This window comes from Ursus arctos, chromosome X (assembly GCF_023065955.2).
Source record: "Ursus arctos isolate Adak ecotype North America chromosome X, UrsArc2.0, whole genome shotgun sequence".
Taxonomy (NCBI): domain Eukaryota; kingdom Metazoa; phylum Chordata; class Mammalia; order Carnivora; family Ursidae; genus Ursus; species Ursus arctos.
The window spans coordinates 86,764,822-86,783,947 of NC_079873.1; the positions used below are offsets into that span (position 1 = coordinate 86,764,822).

Genomic DNA, 19,126 nt, shown 5'->3' on the forward strand with positions numbered 1-19,126 from the left:
GAGCTCCTTGGGCTTAAAGGGCCCAAGGGGGAGGTCACGTGGCTCTTGATTCCACCAGAACAAGTCTTGTTTAATTTGTTTTCTGTATTGGGCTTCCACGTGAGTGTTACTTAAATAAAAGGAGAAACTCATGGGTCTCTTGCTCCGTGTTCTTAGGCTGTAGATAGGCTCGAGCCTTCCTTGACTGCCAGAAGAGCCATGGTTTGAGTGGGTGTTCTCTTTAGGAGTGCTTTCAGGGAAGTGATCTCCAGGAAGCAGCTCAGAGATGTCTCTCTCATCACCTCCTGACTAAATCTATGTCCCATAAAGAAGGAAGAGCCACCTTTTCCTACCAAGCGAAGACACTTGATCACTATGGGAATGAAACCTGCTGCGGAGGGGACTGGGCTGCCCCACTCTGATGGGACTCTTGGGGAGAAACCTGGAAAAATCACCACGGTGATAGAAATGCCACTGGGATCCATGATCTACACCACACTCTGGGGTGTGAAGGGAAGAATCAATCCTGTGTTATCGGGTGCAGAGCTGTTCAGCTAACGAACTGCTTATAAAGCAGCAGTTGAAACCCGTTTACGTGAGCAATCTAATGCGTGGTTCACAAATCATGCCACAGTCGGGCCATTTTGGTCCTAGTCCGGTCATTTGGAAAAGCCCCAAAGAATCGGGGAGCTGGTCGCTACCTGCTCTCATATTCTGAAATGAGATATGAGCAAATGTGTAGCGTTCAGTGGTATCTTAGAACCAGAAATTCGATGTGGGTTGAAGAGAAAATGGGAGGTGAAGAAGTTGGTATATCAAAACCGTAAGCAATATTTTGAGAAAGTTTATGTGGAAAGACCAGAGAAATGGAGCAGTAGCATGGATCAGGTGCCCTTGGCCTCCCCGATTCTTTAGCCTTTGACTTCATTTCCCTGCCTCAGTGTCCCACCAGCCACCTTCTCTCGCCATTGTCGTTTGGCCCCTGTCCTTGCCCTGTGTTCATCTGCTCCTTCTGCTTCTAGCAGCTTTTCTCCTTCACCTCCAGCTCCATTTTGTTTCACTTCTTGTCTGTGTCTATGCCTCCCCCCAACCCCACTTCCAGATCCCCTGTGGTTTTTAACCTTGGGTTGCTGCTTGGGCTGCCCAGGGTTTTGTTCTGAGCACACATCGCCTGCTCCATGTTTCTTGACAAGCACTATTAATCCTGAGAGATTAGAATGAGCACACCCATTGTCAGAGTCATCTGGTCCTTATTTTCTGGCCATGGCCGGTCCTTGATGCTTGAAGGGAGGGCTCTAAAGCTAGGCCAACACCTAATCAGTCAGTGGTACCTAATTACTTTTTGCCATCAACCTGTAAGGGGATAGATCCATAATAGGTTCATTTTAAATGACTTTTTAAGGATTAAACAACAAGCACCCCCACCACCACCACTCTACCATGTTTTGGTGACAGATGAGAACTACTATGCAAGACAAGTAGGCAACAAAATTACGCCATGTTGCTTATTCAGTTATCACACTGGACTGTTGGGATAAATAAGTCAATGTATGGAAGAAAACATGAGTTATAATATAGTCACTTCTTTTTGCACATTTGGTCCCATTCACTTTCTTCTTAGAAAAGAAAAAGAAAGAAAGAAAGAAAAAGAAAGAAAGAAAGAAAGAAAGAAAGAGAAAGAAAGAAAGAAAGAGAGAAAGAAAGAGAGAAAGAAAGAAAAAAGAGAGAAAGAAAGAAAGAAAGGGAAGGGAAGGGAAGGAAAAGAAAAAAAGAAAAAGAAAGAAATGTCAGGGCCTTTCATGAAATCCATAAACACATCAGAGGCTGCAGTATGCTCTGGCCTTTGACCTCTGAAATCCCAGGTCATGAGTAAACTAAGCCATAAGGTGTCAAGTCACTCGTTGCCAAATCACTCTCGTAAAACACTCAAAGGTAGTTGGAAATTCTAAAGTGAGAAAGGAACCAGGACAACAGGAGATTACAGGCTCAACCAACCAGAATACCAGCTGCTTATAAACTCTCAACATAGATATAGACCCCGGGGAATATAGTGTGAAACCCTCTAACTGGGGACCTGCCCTTGTTCCCCATTTCCAAACAAGTGGGGAACGATTTACCTCAAGAGAATCCATTTCCTCTGTAGAGGTAGAGGCGAGTTGCTGATTGTGCCTCATTTTTTGAAGAGCCCTTGTCTGCCTCTGCTAGGATAATTCATTCCTCAGAGGCTGGGAACAGTGTGAGACGGCATTCGTAGCTGTCAAGAGCATAGACTCTGGACTCCCATTCCCTGGATTCAAATATTGACTCCCTCATTGCTAGTTGTGTGCTGCTGGACAAATTCTATTAATCCCACAGCCCTCAGTTCCTTCCTCTGTCCATTGGGGGGTCATAATCGAGTCTACCTCGGGGGGTTGTTGTGTGGATTAAGTCACCTGACAGGAATCACTGAATAAATGTTAGCTATTAATGCTTTCCATGGGCATGGTGTTTATAGAGATACAGAGACACAGATGAATAGCCCTCTTGGTCTTACAGTTCGGTTAGATTGTTTTGTTAAATTTTTGTTGGCTAGGTTGGGAGCCTGTTCACCATGTATAACATAATTTCCATGGGAAAATGTGTTTTGGGTCCCAAATAGTCAACTTAGAAAGAAATGTTTGCGCCACACCCTATCGTCTTTGTAAATTGAGTCTTTATATCGGTGCCGGAGCCTCTCATGGTTACTAACACATTGCCATATTAAGTCCTCTGGTTTGTTTTCTAGCATCTTAATCCAAACTTCATAAAGTGTTATAATGAACTTAGGTCACAAACTGAAGCTTTGTAATTAAATGGTTAGCCCTGTTGCAAAACTGCCTTAATGAAAATTTATTGGGCACATATGGATTGTTTGGGAGCCTCCTTGGAGAGATGTGGTAAGTTCTAAGATGACTGCATTAATCTTTTTTAACTGAGGAAATTCCCAATGAGGTCAATTGAATTATTCCTTCAACTGGGTAGAGTAGTTTTCTCTGAGGACTTGGTAAATTTTAGTTGCACGCCGGGGTCAGTGAAAACTGTGATGTTTGGGTGTGATTGCCAAGAGATTTAGAGTTATTATTAAGAATTCCAGAACATCAGGGATGCCTGGGTGGCTAAGTCGGTTGAGCGTCTGACTCTTGGTTTCAACTCAGGTCATGATCTCAGGGTTGTGAGTTCAAGCCCCACATTGGGCTCCACGCTCAGCGGAGAGTCTCCTGGAGATTCTCGTTCCCTCTGCCCCTCCTGCTCTTGTGTGCGCGCTCTCTCTCTCTCTCAAACAAATAAATAAAATCTAAAAAAAAAATAATTCAAGAACATCAGAAACTTAGAGGTAATGTGTATGTCACCATGAAGAAAGCCACCATTTTTGGCCCCAAGGTGGACTTTCTAACATTATAAACAAGGTCAGTAGGTCACAGGGCCTGCATTGCCTCACTGGGGGAATCAAACAGACATTGTTTAATGATGTAGCAAAAGATTAATCAAGAGCACCTTCTCTGTGCAAGATCGGTCAGAGGAGACTCCATTTCTGAACTAGGTTTCAAGTTCCAGAGACCATCATTCTCACCTCTTTCTCTCTGGGTTTGCCCCCCCAGCAGATTACCATGTTGTGGCCATCTTTTTCCGGTTTTCCCTCCCTTTGATGCCATCCCCTTCCATACTCTGCTCCTGGAGCTCTTTTCCTTCTGCCACACCGAGGGGCGGGTCGTCAGAAGTTACCACGTGCCAAGCCTGTGCCACTCAGAAAAGGTGCTTTGCTCATTCTCTGTGTTATCTTCTTTTTTTTCCCTGTGTATCTTATATATTTAATAGTTCCCTTTAGGTTCTGAGCTGTAATACTTTGTGTATCCAAGTCTGTGATATTCCCAGCTCAGTGAAATTGATTCAAACATTTTGGCTCTCATTTCATTCAGCAACAAAAACATTTACTGGGCACCCGTTTGGGGCCAGCGGCCATAAAATCCAGAGATGCCCATAACACGATTCCTACCTTCACGGTCCAGGAAGGCAGGCCTGGAAACACACAACAGGTGTTCACAGTACAATGTGAAAATGGATGTCTGAACAAACAGCTATGGCGACTCAAAGGAGGGAACGGCTAACTCGATCTGCAGGGTAACCCACTCTCCCGGTTTGCTTGGCTTCACTACTAAAGCCCGGAAGAGTCCCCGGAAAACCAAGGTGGTTGGTCACCCTCTGTGTCTGGGACAGATGGAGAAGCCTTTAGAGAGGAAATGCCATGTGAACTAGAGCTTAAGAGGCAAGCAGAAGTTCACCAGGCATTTCAGGGAATGGGGCCAGCATGGTAGGCAGATTTAATAGAGTGAAATTGGCTTGCGTGGTATGTGAGCTTGGGCCCATGTGTGTACCTAGGTGGGGGTGGGGAAGAAGGGCACACACTGAGGACGACAAAGGTGGCAAGGGGCCCAATCGTGGAGGACTGTGCATGCCACGCCCAGGGATCTTAACTGTGTCCTTTAGACCACTGGTTTTCAGACGACTGTAGCAAGCCCTCGGTTCAAATGAAACCTTACTTGGAAGTATAAAGAAATAGAGAAAAAAGAAAGATGTCTCTGATTGAAACAGATATGTGTGGGCTCAGGCTCCCAGAGTCTTTACAGTGTATCTCTCTGTCCCTCCTCTTCCTTCTCGGCTGCCCTCGAGGGGAATTTTGGGGGAGTCCAGTTGGAAAACCACATGCATGGATCGGGGGTGGGGGGAGCTAACAAAGAGCTCTTCTAACAGCCAGCTCATTTTCTTTGAGTTTTCCCTAACGGATAAAACCCAAATGTGATCCCTCATGCCTCGATCTCTTTTCCTCAATCTTTCCTCATGTACGACTTGACTTTGTTAGTAAAAGCCTTTTTGCCGTGACTGTTGTATTGGCTGCAACTGTATTTGTCTCCCATTAGCAGGGCAGCGGGTAGCAATTTTCTTTTTACAAAAATAGTACCCAGCTTACACACGGGACGGGTTCCAAAAGTTCATTTTTAAGTTAATCATTTGGAACTCAGAGTGCATTTTCCCATAGAAGCAGCATTATGCGTGATGAGTAAGTTCCCAGGCCATTCCACAAAGGCCAGTTTAGCCCCTAATATAACTGAAAGTGTGGATTTTTTTGCAATGGAAATTAGTTGGAAATAATACTGTTGCAATTAAAATGAAAACAATAGCTGGAAAAAAAATCGTCTGGGTTTTTGTTTCCCTCAAGGAGTAGTACTTGATGAAAAGCAGGTTTAATCCTCAGAAGACAAAGAGACATAGATGAGGAGTTCTGTGTAGGTTTGGCTGGCACAGTTTCTTACGTTTATTTTTCAAATAATGTTTTGGAGGGTTTTTTTTTTAAATAATAAAAGCTGTCGTGTCCGTTGTAGGAAACTTGGAAAATCGAAAAGTATGTTTGAAAACTGAAGCCGTAAGTGATCCTTCCACTCAGAGAGAACCACTGTGAGCATATCAGTGTGTTCTCCTTTCACCCTTTCCCTGAGTACTTGTATGTTTTACTCGAGCCGGCAGTATTAACAGAACTACTGTTAGATGTTTTACAGAGTTCTTAGGAATGATCTGGTGTTGAGTACAAGGCAGTCTTGCGTTTGACACCTAGATTGGGGGGGCGAGGGTGTGTAAGCAAATCGGCACCAATCGACCAGGAGGGGGTCCTCTTGTTAGGCTACCGACCGAGACCCCCCCCCCCCCAGCAAACACCAGAGTCATTTTTTTGGTAGAAATTCGGAAGAGGACATCCGTTCTCTGTGAAGTGCTGTAGAGGTTCACGGCACTGGCTCCTTAGGCTGATTCCCCTTCAGATTCCAGAGTTTTCTGCTCCCTTGCTCCCGTGTACACCAGCCCTCCTCGGTCTGCACAATTATGATGAAGGTCATTTGTACATTCCTAAATGGAATGGAAAGAGGGGCATGCGTTTCCTGAGGTAATGAGGCGTGAACTAAAGAGAGGTGAGGAGGATTATGCGTACTCAGGAGGAATGAGATTCCGTGGAGGAGAATGTATTGAGCCACGGTGGTGAAAGGAAGGTAGGGAAATGAAAGCACGTAAGCATGCAGGCAGACTCAGGGAGTGTGGAAAAGGAGAAAAGAGAGGGTGTGTGTGTGTGCATGTGCACGCACACGTGTGCTTAGGACCGGGTATGGCTACAGAGCAGAAAAAAAAAAAAGGCAAGCAAAGGACAGCGAGCGTGGCGGAATTGTAGCCGGCGGGACCATAAGACAGTTTTAGGAGGAGGCAGCAAATGTAATATGCGCGGTAAGCAGTTTTCTTTTAATAAGGGAACAGAGATGGTTTGTGAGGACAGGTGCTTCGAGCGCTAATCGTCCAAGAACGAAAACACCCTGTTAGAACTTAATGTAATATATCTGCTGTGATCGTGCACCATTTGACTTCAGCCTGACTGATGATTTCCTAAAAGCAGTTTATAAATGCATTCCTTTTTCATACTGGCTTTTTTTTTTTTTTTTTTTTTTTTTTTTTTTTTTTAGTCAGGGCTAGATGTGCAACTGACTTGTATTTTGGCATGGAAGTCCCAGTAGCTGCCCCATGCATTTGCTGTGCGTCAGCGAAGGAACTGAAAATCAGAAAGGAGTGAGGGGTAGGGGCAAAGAAGGTGTTGGTTTGGAGGGGGCTGTATTTACATGTGGGTTTTTTTTTTTTTTTTAATGTACTGGGGAAAAAAACCAGAAAGTTTCCTCATACTGTATAGAGACATATGACATTGGAATTCTCAGCCATCACCACATTAGAGAATCTCACTCTGTGGGATTCTGTGGCTCTCGTGCCTGGTGAGCTTACAATGCAGAGATTCTGGGTTAAGTGGGACCCAAGTCCTGGGCTAGTGGTTCTCAGTGTTGGCTGTACATTGGAATCTCCTGGAGAGCTTAAAAATCACCGACACTTGCCTTCCACCTCCAAAGATTTTCACTTCATTGGTTGTGGGTGGTGAGAACGGGGCACGTGGATCTTTTAAATCTCCCCAGGTGATTCCTATGTGCAAGCAAGTCTGAGAACCTCTAGTTTCGCCCATTGCTTTAATTACCCAGGGGGACTAAACTGGTTCTCAAAGTGTGGTCCTGGAACCAGCAGCTTCAGCATTAACAGGGAGCTTGTTTGAATGCAAATTCTTTGGGCCCCTCTTTGGATTCACTGACTCAGAAACTCTAGGGGTGACATAGGAATCTGTTTTAACAAGCCTTCTAGATGATTCTGATGCATGCTAGAGGTTGACAGCCACTGGCTGAAACAGCCCTTCCTAACCCTTCCTGAAGTACACCTGTGGAAGTTTCTAGGCAGGAGGAGAGATGATCCTACCAGCTGATGAAAACTGGTCCAGGAAAGAACTTTGATAGAAATACTTATAATAATAATAGTAGGAGCCATGGTGGGCAAAAGGGAAAGGGGTTGGCGTAGGGGGCATAATAATTGGCTACAAAGCCCAAGCAAGTTCAGGAGGGAGCATTGCTTCATAACAGTCAAGGCGTTGGTCACCGAGGCAGACATAACCGTGGTGGCAATATCTGTAGGGAAAACTCCTACTTATCCTTCAAAACCCTGTTCAGATGCCAACCTCCTCTATGAAGCGTCCTATGAGCTCTAGGGTAAATTGCTTCCTCCTTGTATTTACTTAAACGCGTGCTCGCTCTCTCTCCATTGGCTCTTGTCTCCCTGTACTGTAGCTACGTATGTCTCACTCCCTCACTCAGTTGTGTGATCTTCAGAAGCAGGGCATTCTCTTACTCATTTTTGGGTCTCCAGTGTCTAATGCAATACTTGATATGTAATGCCCTAGAATTGTTTGCTTAGAGGAGGCATGAGGAATGGCCACCTCTTTTTGGCTGTGATGAGCTTACGAAGGATGGGTTTACCTTTGTGAATTAACCAGGGACCTGGGTCCAGTTCTTGTCCTGGAGGCTAGGGCCCTTGATTCTGTCAGCATGCAATGAGTCTGTCCATGTCTCTCAGGGGTGGCCCTACAGAACAGAGATCTCAGGGATCTATGAGCAACTGTTTTTCCAGAAGGATACATAATCGTCAGGTTCCAAGACTCCTAATGTCAACTTGTCTCATATTTTCTCTTAGCAGGGGTAGACCTTCATGAGAAATCTACTTATAATCTATAGGGATACATCTGCCACAGGACGCGAGTACCTGATTCCTTGGGTCTCACAGGTTACTTTTCATCCAGGCCCTACCATCACCTGGTTCTTTGTGCTTCCCTAATTCTGTAATGTGCTCTTTTCATCCCTGGTCTGCTCACCGACATTCTTCAAACAAGATAAACACTTAGTAAATTACAATCACGTTTGTCACTGCACCTTCTGGAGGTTGTACTCAGGTCAACGTGACTGGGTGTACGCGTGTTCCCCAAGTTTTCAGAGTCACAGGTGCACAGGCAATTCCTAGGCTTAATTTCCTAGGTGGTTAATCACACGTTCATTATAAATGGATTTGTACCGCCTTAACTCTCAAAGGACAACCTTCTAACATTATTTCCAAGGTTTTCGGGGTGGGGTCCTTCAGTGTCACCTCAGTGGCTGCCAAGAGGAATGATTTTTAAACGTTATAGAAACTTTGAAATATATGTCAGCGTCGTTCTCTAAAATGGAATTTTTAAGACCCAGAGTACAAACTGGAGACACTGCGTTTATACCGTCTGTGCCAACTCAGGATCCTAATTTGTATGTGCTGAATGGATTTTTCTGTTTTTTTCTTTTTTTTTCCTGGTAGGCATTATATCTGATAGCCACTAATGGAACCCCAGAGCTCCAGAATCCTGAGAGACTGTCGGCCGTGTTCCGTGACTTTTTAAATCGCTGTCTTGAGATGGATGTGGACAGGCGAGGATCTGCCAAGGAGCTTTTGCAGGTGAAAATAAAATAGGACAATTACAAAGAGAGAGTGATTATATTGAGCTTTTCCATCTCAACGCGTGACAGTAAGACAGCTGTGTCAAGAGATGTCTAGTTTGAGTTGGGCTGCACCCGTTGGACTTTAGGCCACAGGCACATGAGTATGGGCATGCATCTAAGACGTGATTGATTGGCATGTCGCCCTTCTTCTGAGAAGTTGGCGATTTAATCTATAAATCCCTTTTGTTCTTCCTGGAGTCTTATTTTGCAACGAGAAAGAAAACTGTGAACCTCTGGTGTTGCTGTTTTGTTCTAAACTTTACTTGTGCCCCTGGATGTTGTATGCAGGTGCTCTTGGCCGGAGGTAATTCTCTACATAACTATGCAATTATTTCCATGGCATTTGCTACTCTAATGCTTTACTGGTCAAAGCCCCTTTGCTTGTGATGCCAAATGGCAGGCACCTGCTTGCCTGGGTGAGTACCATCCAGTGGTGAGTGCCTCTGTAACCATTTGTCCTTTTCATGGCTCTCAGGGATTCGTCTATCTGATGATCGTGAGTACCGACTGTGTGCCAAATTCTTTACACACATTATCTCATCTAAATCTGAAAGCAACTCTATAGGGTAGGTGGGATTATCCTGCGTTACACATGTAGAAATTGAGACTTACACAGCCATCGAGCGGCAGAACTGGGATTTGAGCCCTGGACTGTCTGACTCTCCCCCGCACAAACATGCAAACAGATTTAGAGAAAAAAATATATACTTATATTGATAAAGTAACACATAGCCCAGGATGACACACAACTCCAGTGCTGGGGACTGTTCCTCGGGGACATGTATCAAGCGCTGTAACATCTAAAAACAGCGATTGCATATTCTCTCTGTGACTTTGAACACTTAATCCAGTTAAACACAAGGTGCAACATTTGGTTATCTAGTGTGTTAACCCCAGACTCAGTCTGTTCCAGGCCAAAAAGAAAGAAAGAAAATCATTGCTGTTGCTCCTGAGCCCCCTCCAGAGACAGAGAGCCACACCCAGGTCAGAAATATCCCATCCCACCCCAAATCAGATCTGGGATATACTGATTTCCAGGAATCAACGAGGCTACAACTTCTTTCTTCTGCTGAGAGCGTTTTACAGGCTGTCCCAGGGGCTTGAATTTCGAACCTGCAATGGCCCTTCATTGATCCTCTCTTTAAGCTGGCTTCAAATCACAGACGAAAAGCCTGAACTTTGGAGTGCCTCGCTCCCACATCTCTTCACCCCTCCCACCACCCACAGACACATCCTGATACATGTTCCAAGGAGAAGTGATGAGATGGGTTCTCTTAATGTAGCTATACAGTTACTTAGATCATTGAGTCACTTACCTGGTCAGTTCCTTCCCCGACAATACTTTGATCTGAATCAGTCAGCTAAGTAATGCAAAACTATATTTTGAGTCTAAATTGAATAGTTTGTTGCCTCTTTTCATTTTACACGTTCGCAATAACCTGTGTATCACCCAAAGTCCACAGAACGCTATTCTCCAACTCTAGCCTATCACTGCCCATTTCAGGGGCTAGAAAACAGAGGGATGCATGACATTCACCCCCCTAGAAGGCTTGAGAAAAGACACAGGTCTTGGGTATTTGTGTGCCTTTCTGTATGGCCTAAGTCAAGTCCCTGTCCATCGACTGAGCCACTTCTATGTGCAAGGCTCCCTGCAGTGGGTGATACAGACCTTAGAGGCATGATTCCTACTCTCCAGAAGTTCACAATGTCCTTGGGTATATGAAAAAACCAACACAAGGCTTTTTAAAGACTCATTCAAACCCAGTGGCTATTCAAACAGTACACGCATGGTTGATTAGAGAAATACTTCTACAGGTGATAGTGATCAAAAAGTGTCTGAAAATGGGAAAGAGTTCTGCTGAGTCTTGAAAGAGCAGTTTTAACTGGTTGAGGTAAACAGGGGAAGGGATTTCAGATGGAAGGGTTATAGTGTGACCCAAGGCATGGAGGCAAGGTTGAAGGGAACAGAAAATAAAGCAGACAGCTGAAGTAAAGAGGTCCAGTCAGGAGGCTGTAAGAGATAGGGCCACAGAGGGCCTTGAACACCAGGCTATGGAACTGGGGGACTGTAGCCAGTGGGGAAACCCTGTACATGTCTGAGGGACACCTGGCAACAGCTTTGTTTAGGAAGGTGAATCTAGTGCAATACAATAAGAATTAGCAACAGAACAAAATGGCGGCAGGAAGATCAAGGAAGACTTATGGGTATAGTCGAGGGTTCAGTTGATTAGGCCTGACCTAGGGAAGGCAAGAGATAACGGTGGAAAGCATTGAGAAGAAAGGACTGGGTAGGTGATTACATGTAGAACGTAAGGGAGAAGAAGACAGAAGTGACGTCAGAATATCAAACCAATGGCAAAATGCTGTAAAAGCAGAAATGGTGGAGGATAATACCAGGCTAACATTTCTTGGCCGCTGTGTAGCTTACAAGGAACTGTCACTTACCTCATCTAACTATCGTATTGAGCAGAGGAGAGACTTGAACGTAGGGGCGCAGGTTCCAAAGCCTCTGTAGCTTACATCAGACAAGAGTACCCTGTTTGGGAGACTAACATACCTCTTTAAATGTTGAATTCAAGGGCACAAGAGAACACTTGGAAGGAAATACCCAGCAGGCAATTGGAGAAATAGGACCAGACTTCAGGAAAGGGATCCGGTCACACCATATTGATGCGGGAGTCATCCCCATAAAGCTGATGAGAGGTCAAACCATGAAAGAAAGTGAGCTCTCAGAGGAATTAAGTTAGAAAAAGAACAGGATGACTGAGTTCTGGGAGGTGGGAGGAGGAAGGGAAAGCAGGGAAGAAGATGGAAGGGCAGGAGTCCGTGAGCGCGCACAGGAAAGAGAACCAAGACTGTAGAATATCACAGGCCCACAATGAGGAAAACATTTCAAAAAAGGAAGGGATATTCATTTGTATTACATACTGCAGAGGGGCCAAAAGAGAAATCGTGGAGGCACAGCCCTGGCGTTTAGCCGTTGAGAAGCCATTGGCTTCAGAATCAAGGGCCGCCAAAGACACTTTTTTGAGCATGAGAGCTGCTGCAGCTAAATGTATCAGTTTGAGAAAATCAGCCAACGAGACTGTTGCAAACATAGTGAGGTTCGTACAAGATCCCTACTCCGACTTTCTGGCTCTGCCAGTCAGCTGCCAGAGGATTTCGTGACACTGAATGACACCTGAAGGCCAAAAGCTGGCACTATTTTTAATAAAATCATGTTTAATTGGATGCTCGAGGTACATTTATTTGAGTGAAAAAGGGGGCTGCTTGAGAATGTAAGGTAATATACTTGTTGGAGGAAAGGATTCCAGTAATTCCTCTTTTTTTTTCCTTTTCCTTTTGTAGCATCCATTTTTAAAATTAGCCAAGCCTCTCTCCAGCCTGACTCCTCTGATTATCGCTGCAAAAGAAGCAATTAAGAACAGCAGCCGCTAGGACTGCGAGCCTTACCCCACACCATCTCCCTCCTGAGTAAGACTGAACTGAAACTCTGCTGCAGGAAAAGATGGAAGAAAAGACAGTCAAATGGGGTGGGGGGGGGTCTTTAACTTTCGAATGAATAGAAACTTCTTATAAGCCTTTTTCCTACTCCCTCAGATTATGTAATTTATTTGTAAGCCTGATCGCAGCCCGACCAGGGCAGCAATGTCGAAGTGGCTATCAAGTGGTCACTTTTACCGTGAAGCGAAAGAGCCAGTAGTGAATCCCCTCATTTTGTGCATTCACTTTGAAGAAAAAAGGGTTTCTCAAAGATGCACACTCCCTCTTCATAGTGTCGTGTTCGTTTTTAAGTTAGAGAGTAGTCCCTCTTGCATTCGAACTTCCTTCAAAACTCCTTACCCAATGTGATGTTTTTCACTTGCATTGTCATTAGATGTCCAGAAAAAAAAAAAGATGTCAAAACTTTTTTTTTAAAAAAGAAAGCAAAAAACAAAAAGCAAAAACAAAAAAAAACCACAAAAAACAAAAACAAAACAAAACAAAAAAAATACCCCAGAGCAAGTACTGTGTGAACATGTGGAAGTCCATGCCCTAATAGAGTTGCAATTGTTTATTCTTCTATAGTGGTGGCTTGGTTTGTGTACCTGTTTTTCTGCATTTGTATTGGAAAAAGTTTCTTTTAAGGCATTTTTCCGAAAGCAGAGAGGAATATGTGTGTTCAGGGAGGGCTTTTAAAAACTGTCTAGCTAAATAAAGCTCAAATGGTGAGAACCTGTCACATTTGAGGACGATGCTTAAGAGGTAGTTGATGTATCATTTCTATAAACCAACTCGTTCATCTTCATGATGCCTGACGATGGACACACTGAAACTTGTGGCCCTCCTACTGGGGGAGTCCAGGTCCTCAACCTAGGAAACCCCCGATAGGAGAAACCATTCTTAAACAAAGACGGGACTTTTCTCTGAGAGCCGAAAGGAAAGCAAGAGGAGTGTGCAATACTGAGATCTTTGTTGGACAGAAGGAAACAAAAATCAAGAGACCAAATTTAATCGTCTCACATACTTGTGGAACACAGGCATCATCAAATAGGCACATTAGCAGGAGGCAGACCCATCAGCCAATATTTGCTTATGATCAGAATCATGTGACACATTATCACATTTTAAAAATGTCTCAAAAGCCCTGGAGAACAGAGCTAGTGTAAGTATTCGGCCCTGTCAGGAACGAGAGGTCCGTGAAAACTACATCCCCGTCAACATTTGACTCCAAGTACTTATTCCCATTTCCCCCATCTCACCAGTTCCTGTTTCAGGGTATACCATGATCAGATGTCGTCCTTTGAGCTTTCGAATTTCAAAAACATGTACAGACAGATCTGGAAATTATCCGGTAGAAAATAATTAGGGTTTGCAATCATACATCCCAAGAAGTAGCAGTCCAACCATGTATCTACTTATTAAAAATTCAACAGTTGGCACTTCCTGAATCTTCTGAGAGCAGAAAAATATCTGAAGGGTGGCTACATAGAAAAGGATATGTTTCTCTTTCAAATGTATTGTCAGTCTCAAAAATTCTGCAAAGTGGCTTCTCTAAGCCCTTGAGAAGCTAACAGTTTGTGCGATAGAAGGCTTTTTGGTTTGTAACTTACCGAGAAGCTGAATAAGAACCGATCTACATTCAGCAAGAGGGAGAAAGAGATTAATGGCCCGGGCCTCTCTTCTTCTCTGCTAAGGTCCATCTGTCCATCTCACCATCCATCCATTCCTCAAAATACAAGCACTTTCTTTAGAGAGTTTCTGCTCACCATATAGTGCACGTGTTTATGTTTAGGAAATGGCACCAATGGTGGATTTCCTATTTTCGTATTGTTTCCTTTGACTCTCAAAGTTGGGAGGGGCTTGGCCCCCCTAGAAAACATCCACAGTGAGAGAAAACAACAGATGCACAAAAGAAAATCGAATGGTTAATATTCATTTGAAGCATGTTGTGTTCCACTTTGCAAAACGTGGTTGGGCCTGAAATTTTTAAAGCCACACTGTTCTAATGAGAGCGAGAGAGAGAAAGAGAGAGAGAGAGCCCTTAATTTTTATTTCATTTAAAGTTAAATATTTTTTTAATGTTTCATTCATAGTACCAGGGAATTCGATGAAATAATACCTGGGGTGTGAATAGAATTTAGTACACTAACTCTGCCCTGCTGGTGGAGAGAACCACGAAGCTGGTGGGGAAGCCCTAGTTGCTGATCAGAGTCCCTTCTATGTCATAAAGGCCTTTTTGGCGGGGACAGACCTGGAATAGTGATCCAATCACTGTAGGCAGAGAAATGGTAGCTCTTTGATGCTTTCGGTTCTGCATATTAACAACGAGGAGCCGCATACTTCTTCACCACACCCCCATTGTACTAAGATTCTATGGTAATATAGTGCAGTAGGCTTTACTCTTACAAATTTATATCTATGTAAATTTTTAAACGAGAACAGCTTCTAAAGCCCCTCCCCCATGTTGGAGAGTTATGTATATTTCTAATAAGTATTAGCGAGAAGCTGTTTCTCCTGCCAAAATGATGCTGAAGGATTCACATTGGGTACACTTGAACAACTTGGACTCCAGGTGGTTAATCGTTTAGTCCGTTTCTCTGGATTTTTTTTTTTAAAGCTCATCTTGACACAGATGAGTTTATCCAGATCTTTAAAGTTGCTAGCGTGCCCGGAGATAACGAGGGCACTTTGTGGAATATTGATTCCAAAATGTCCTGAGATAGGGATAGGGCAGTGGGAAAGTCAGGGAAGGGTGAGAAGCACAGTAGAGATTATTTATTTAAGAAAGAAAAGAACATTAATGTTGTAGCAAGGATCCGGTGCGTTGTCATAATCCCATGAGGATTTTTTGGATGACACGATCCCCCCCAAATCAGTCACCATGTTGGGTAATGACTTCATTCTTGCTGATCTCGTCTATGTGTCATTGTAAATATTTGTGTGTCCATGTTCCGTTTTGGCTACTGGATGGCCAAGTCATGTAAGAAGATTTAACTCAAGTATTTATTCTTTAATTGTGTTACTCAGATTTCTTCAGGCTTGTGAATTGCACCCCCAATGTTGAGTTTAACCACCTGATCCCCCACATCTATCCCTCCCCTGTGAAGCACATTCCATTGCTAAAAGAAAAAGAAATATGAAATTGCTTCCTGTCGTCTGTATAACTGTTTTGATAGTTTGAGATGTTTGTCTATAAAGGATATTTCTCAGCTCAAAGATCGTGTAAATAACTATATTCATTTGCGCAGTGGGTTGTTTATTTCTAACGAGGCTGCCAGTTCTCAGAGAGAATCTATCAGATCACTTTTAAATAACATAAACAGGGATTACAACTTTGTAAAACTAAGTTTGCATAACGGACGAAGACTGGGAACACAGGTCATTGAAATCAGTTGTGTTAGGGTGGTGGGATTATGCAAAACAGTTTTTTTCCTTTTAAAATCTTCTTTGGTATTGTTATCATATTGCTTTATAATAAATAAACAGCAGAAAGGGGACTATAGAAACATACGGAAGATGCCAGAAGCAGATGTCTTCTGGCCAGAGCCCAGAGCATGCGGGGCCCAGATATTTGCTAGTTAGTTATTCCAGAGGCTTCATATTTGCCTGGGTGCCGAGGTTGGCACACGCTCGGGTACGGCACGTGTTTTCTTAGGGAACTCTTATCTCTAAGCGGAAGCGAGGGAGGTGTCGCTATTCGAACTCCAGACACATCCTTCTGCTTTCAAAGTGGCCGCCCTCCTCTTGGGCATGGCAGGGAGGTTTCTGTTTTGGTTACTGTAGACTTGCGGTGGGGGGGGGGTGACATTTGATTCGCCCCCTTGAAAACATCTGTCTCGGGTATCACCTTTCTAGCTCATGTTAGCAGATTTTCGGGTTGAATTTTGGAAGAATAGAAGGATGAATCAATCCCCCGGCTCTCACCGTGTCCTTGTCTGACCTGATGTTGTATCATTCAGGTAGGAGTCTCCTGTTAGTGACCAGTGGGCAAGTCCCTTTGATTTCAATAGAAGTTATGCCTCGCAATTAAAAGCTGACTGTGAAAACATGAAGACAAATATTTAGAGCTGCCTTTGCCTGTTGGTCTTCAGCTCCTGTTAGCTTTGGCTGGAGACGGCCCCCGCGTGCTTTCTGTACTGCCTGACTTCTAGGTCGTATGCAGCAACTGCTGTCATTTTTAAAGAGCAGAAGGGAGACCATCTACTGGAAAAGAGGAATTTTTCTCTAACTCACCGAAGAAATTGTAGGTGACAAGTTTTATAATGAGGTAGTGGTCTCAGATGTTAACTCAGGTTCCCCAAGAGCAGACCTTATACCTGGAGAGTCCACTTTTCATTGGCCGTCTTCAACATAAAAATACTTCCGGGACTTCTAATGCCCGCCATCCCCGGTCGAATCTCATGGTCCTTTTCTGAGCTACTTGCAGTAAATATTCAAACACAGGCATGGCCAGGGATGCAAGCTTCTCCCTGTCTCTGAGCAAGAGGACTGAAACTCAGCATTTGTAAATTGACGGTCTAATAGGCCTGGGATTTCGAGTAAACTTAACACACAATTCTGAACATATATTTGCATGTGGCTCGAGAAAATGGTACCTTGGAAGTAATGAAAATATTTTTCCTAAGAAAGAATTTTTCATAAGCGATTTGGTTCCTATACAGTCTTTTCTGTTGGTTAGCTATAATTGTTTCACTCCTTTCCCGATCCCACGCTCCTTTAGTGACCAAATGAGTATCACCCAACTCCTCATGCATTGGGAATGTCTGTTTGATATTAAACAATATCTCACCAAATCTGCAAATGCGGGAACGGAGCTAGGGCCTCCATGCGCACACTTCTGAGTGCGAATATACAACATTACAAGCAGCATTTCCTGCCACGAAATACAGTCAAGCTTGCAGGATAAACTGATAGCAGCTGGTCAGTGCCATCACAGTGTCCTCTGGAAGTTGCCATCAGGTGAATGCTACGAGCCGTGAGGGAGGTACCGTGTTCACGTGGCTTAGTACCTAAGAGGAAATCAACAGCAATTATGAAGAAGCAAGCATACGTAGTGGAGGGAGTACTAGCCTAGGAGTAAGGAACCTGGATTCTTAATAGAAGCTCTGTTGCTCACTTAGTGTGTGGCCTTGGGCAAGTCACTCAGCCTTTACATGGCTGTTCCTTCATCTGTAAAATAAGGGTATCGGACTAGATGACCTCCGAGGTCTTTCCAAAAGTTCTGTCATTCTGTGGTACCGTGGGTCGCCTTGCAGATCCAGCCTGCTACAGTGATGGATGGCAAATATCGCATGCTTAAGCCTGGGTTTCTTACATTGCCACTAAACAACAGAAATATGTAAGATGATGGGGGCAAAAAAAAACCTCAAGCAAATGAACATAACACTAGGGAATGTTGATAAAACTTGTGGCAGCCTTCCCAATCCTCACAGTTGTTTTGTTTTGTTGTTGTTTTAATGTCCTTTTTCTGTGGCGTGTTCCCAGTGTTTATTTTCCATATGCTCTGTATGTAAAGTCTGGTTTTCATTAAGCTGTGGCCAGTATTTGCTACTAGAACAGAAATACACTGCCACATTTGCTAGAACAGAAATACATTTGGGCCTCTCCTTTCCTAAGAAGCGATGCTGGGCTTTGTAGACTTTACTTTGTAAATGGTACAAGATGGCAGAACCCATGCATTTCAAGGGCTGGGACTATTAAGAGCTGACGTAAGCACTTGCAGGTTGCAGAGAAAGAAATGACAAAGTAAGTACATGCTATTAGCATTGAGGAGTGTTGACAAATGCACTTGTTTGGGAACCAAAGATAGCATTTCTGATGACAAGTTGTAGGAGTATACTGCTGGAAGAGAGGGTACACTGGAAGTCAATTAGTCCAAATGCCCTGCCTATTAGCAGAGTGCCAACCAGCCCTGAGTGCGAAATTCAAGTTCAGTGTGTGTGCTTGTGTGTGGTGTGCTTTACGGACCCGCATATACTATATTCATTAGTGATGATAAGACCTTTCACAGAATCCTATAACCATTAGTGGGTTGAGTTTTGAATCTCAGGACATCAGCCAGGAGGAGTCAGATCACAGGGGGCTGATGTCTACTGGGATTATACTCATGTTATCCAGACAAAACAAGTTGAGGAGGATCTATATTTTCATTTTTTATCAGAATTGTATCTCATTTGGTCGTGCATTACTTTTGTTCAAATGTGTTACCTGTAAACCCATGTGTAGTGAAATTCTTCTGTAACTTTGGATTAAAGGTATTTATGGTCTTTCTGTTTGTTTGACTTTTTTTCGGTAAGTTATTTCTTTCGTAGACCTGCTGATGGTGTGGTTCCATCCTTCTGACCTCAGCTTCTGATTTTTTTAAAGGATTTTGTTTCCAATATCGTTATTTTAAATTGTGGTTGAAGCAATAGAAAATTGAAATATGGATTGTGCATGACTGTGTCTTGAGTGTAAAAATATTGCAGTTTGAAACTTGGACCTAAAGTATTGCAAATAAAAATGACAAACATCAACGACCTGGTGCTTCTCTCTTCTGTCACCTTCCTGCCCACTCCCTTGGCATTGGCCGTTTTACCTAGCTCACAGGGAAATGCCCTGCCTTCGTGAGCCATGCAGGAAATGTCCTGCAGATTCTGCCACTAAGTAACTCGAACCCAGGGGCTCCATTGGGTGTTATAAGGAAGAGCTCAAGAGTCATGGTTTTTACATGAAATAGCACTAAT

The 19,126-nt window shown here is 43.7% G+C and overlaps 1 protein-coding gene across 5 annotated transcripts in view; it reads left to right on the forward strand.

Annotated features, from left to right (window-relative positions):
- PAK3 (p21 (RAC1) activated kinase 3) overlaps positions 1–18,916 on the forward strand; it is a 118,477-nt gene extending 99,561 nt beyond the window's left edge. For all 5 annotated transcript variants that reach the window (XM_044392103.3, XM_057313696.1, XM_044392104.3 and 2 more), the window contains 2 exons: positions 8,737–8,874; positions 12,267–18,916. In XM_044392103.3, coding sequence (XP_044248038.1) covers positions 8,737–8,874; positions 12,267–12,356 — 228 coding nt within the window. In that variant the 3' untranslated portion in view covers positions 12,357–18,916. The remainder of the gene's footprint in view (positions 1–8,736; positions 8,875–12,266) is intronic.
- The last annotated feature ends 210 nt before the right edge of the window (positions 18,917–19,126 follow it).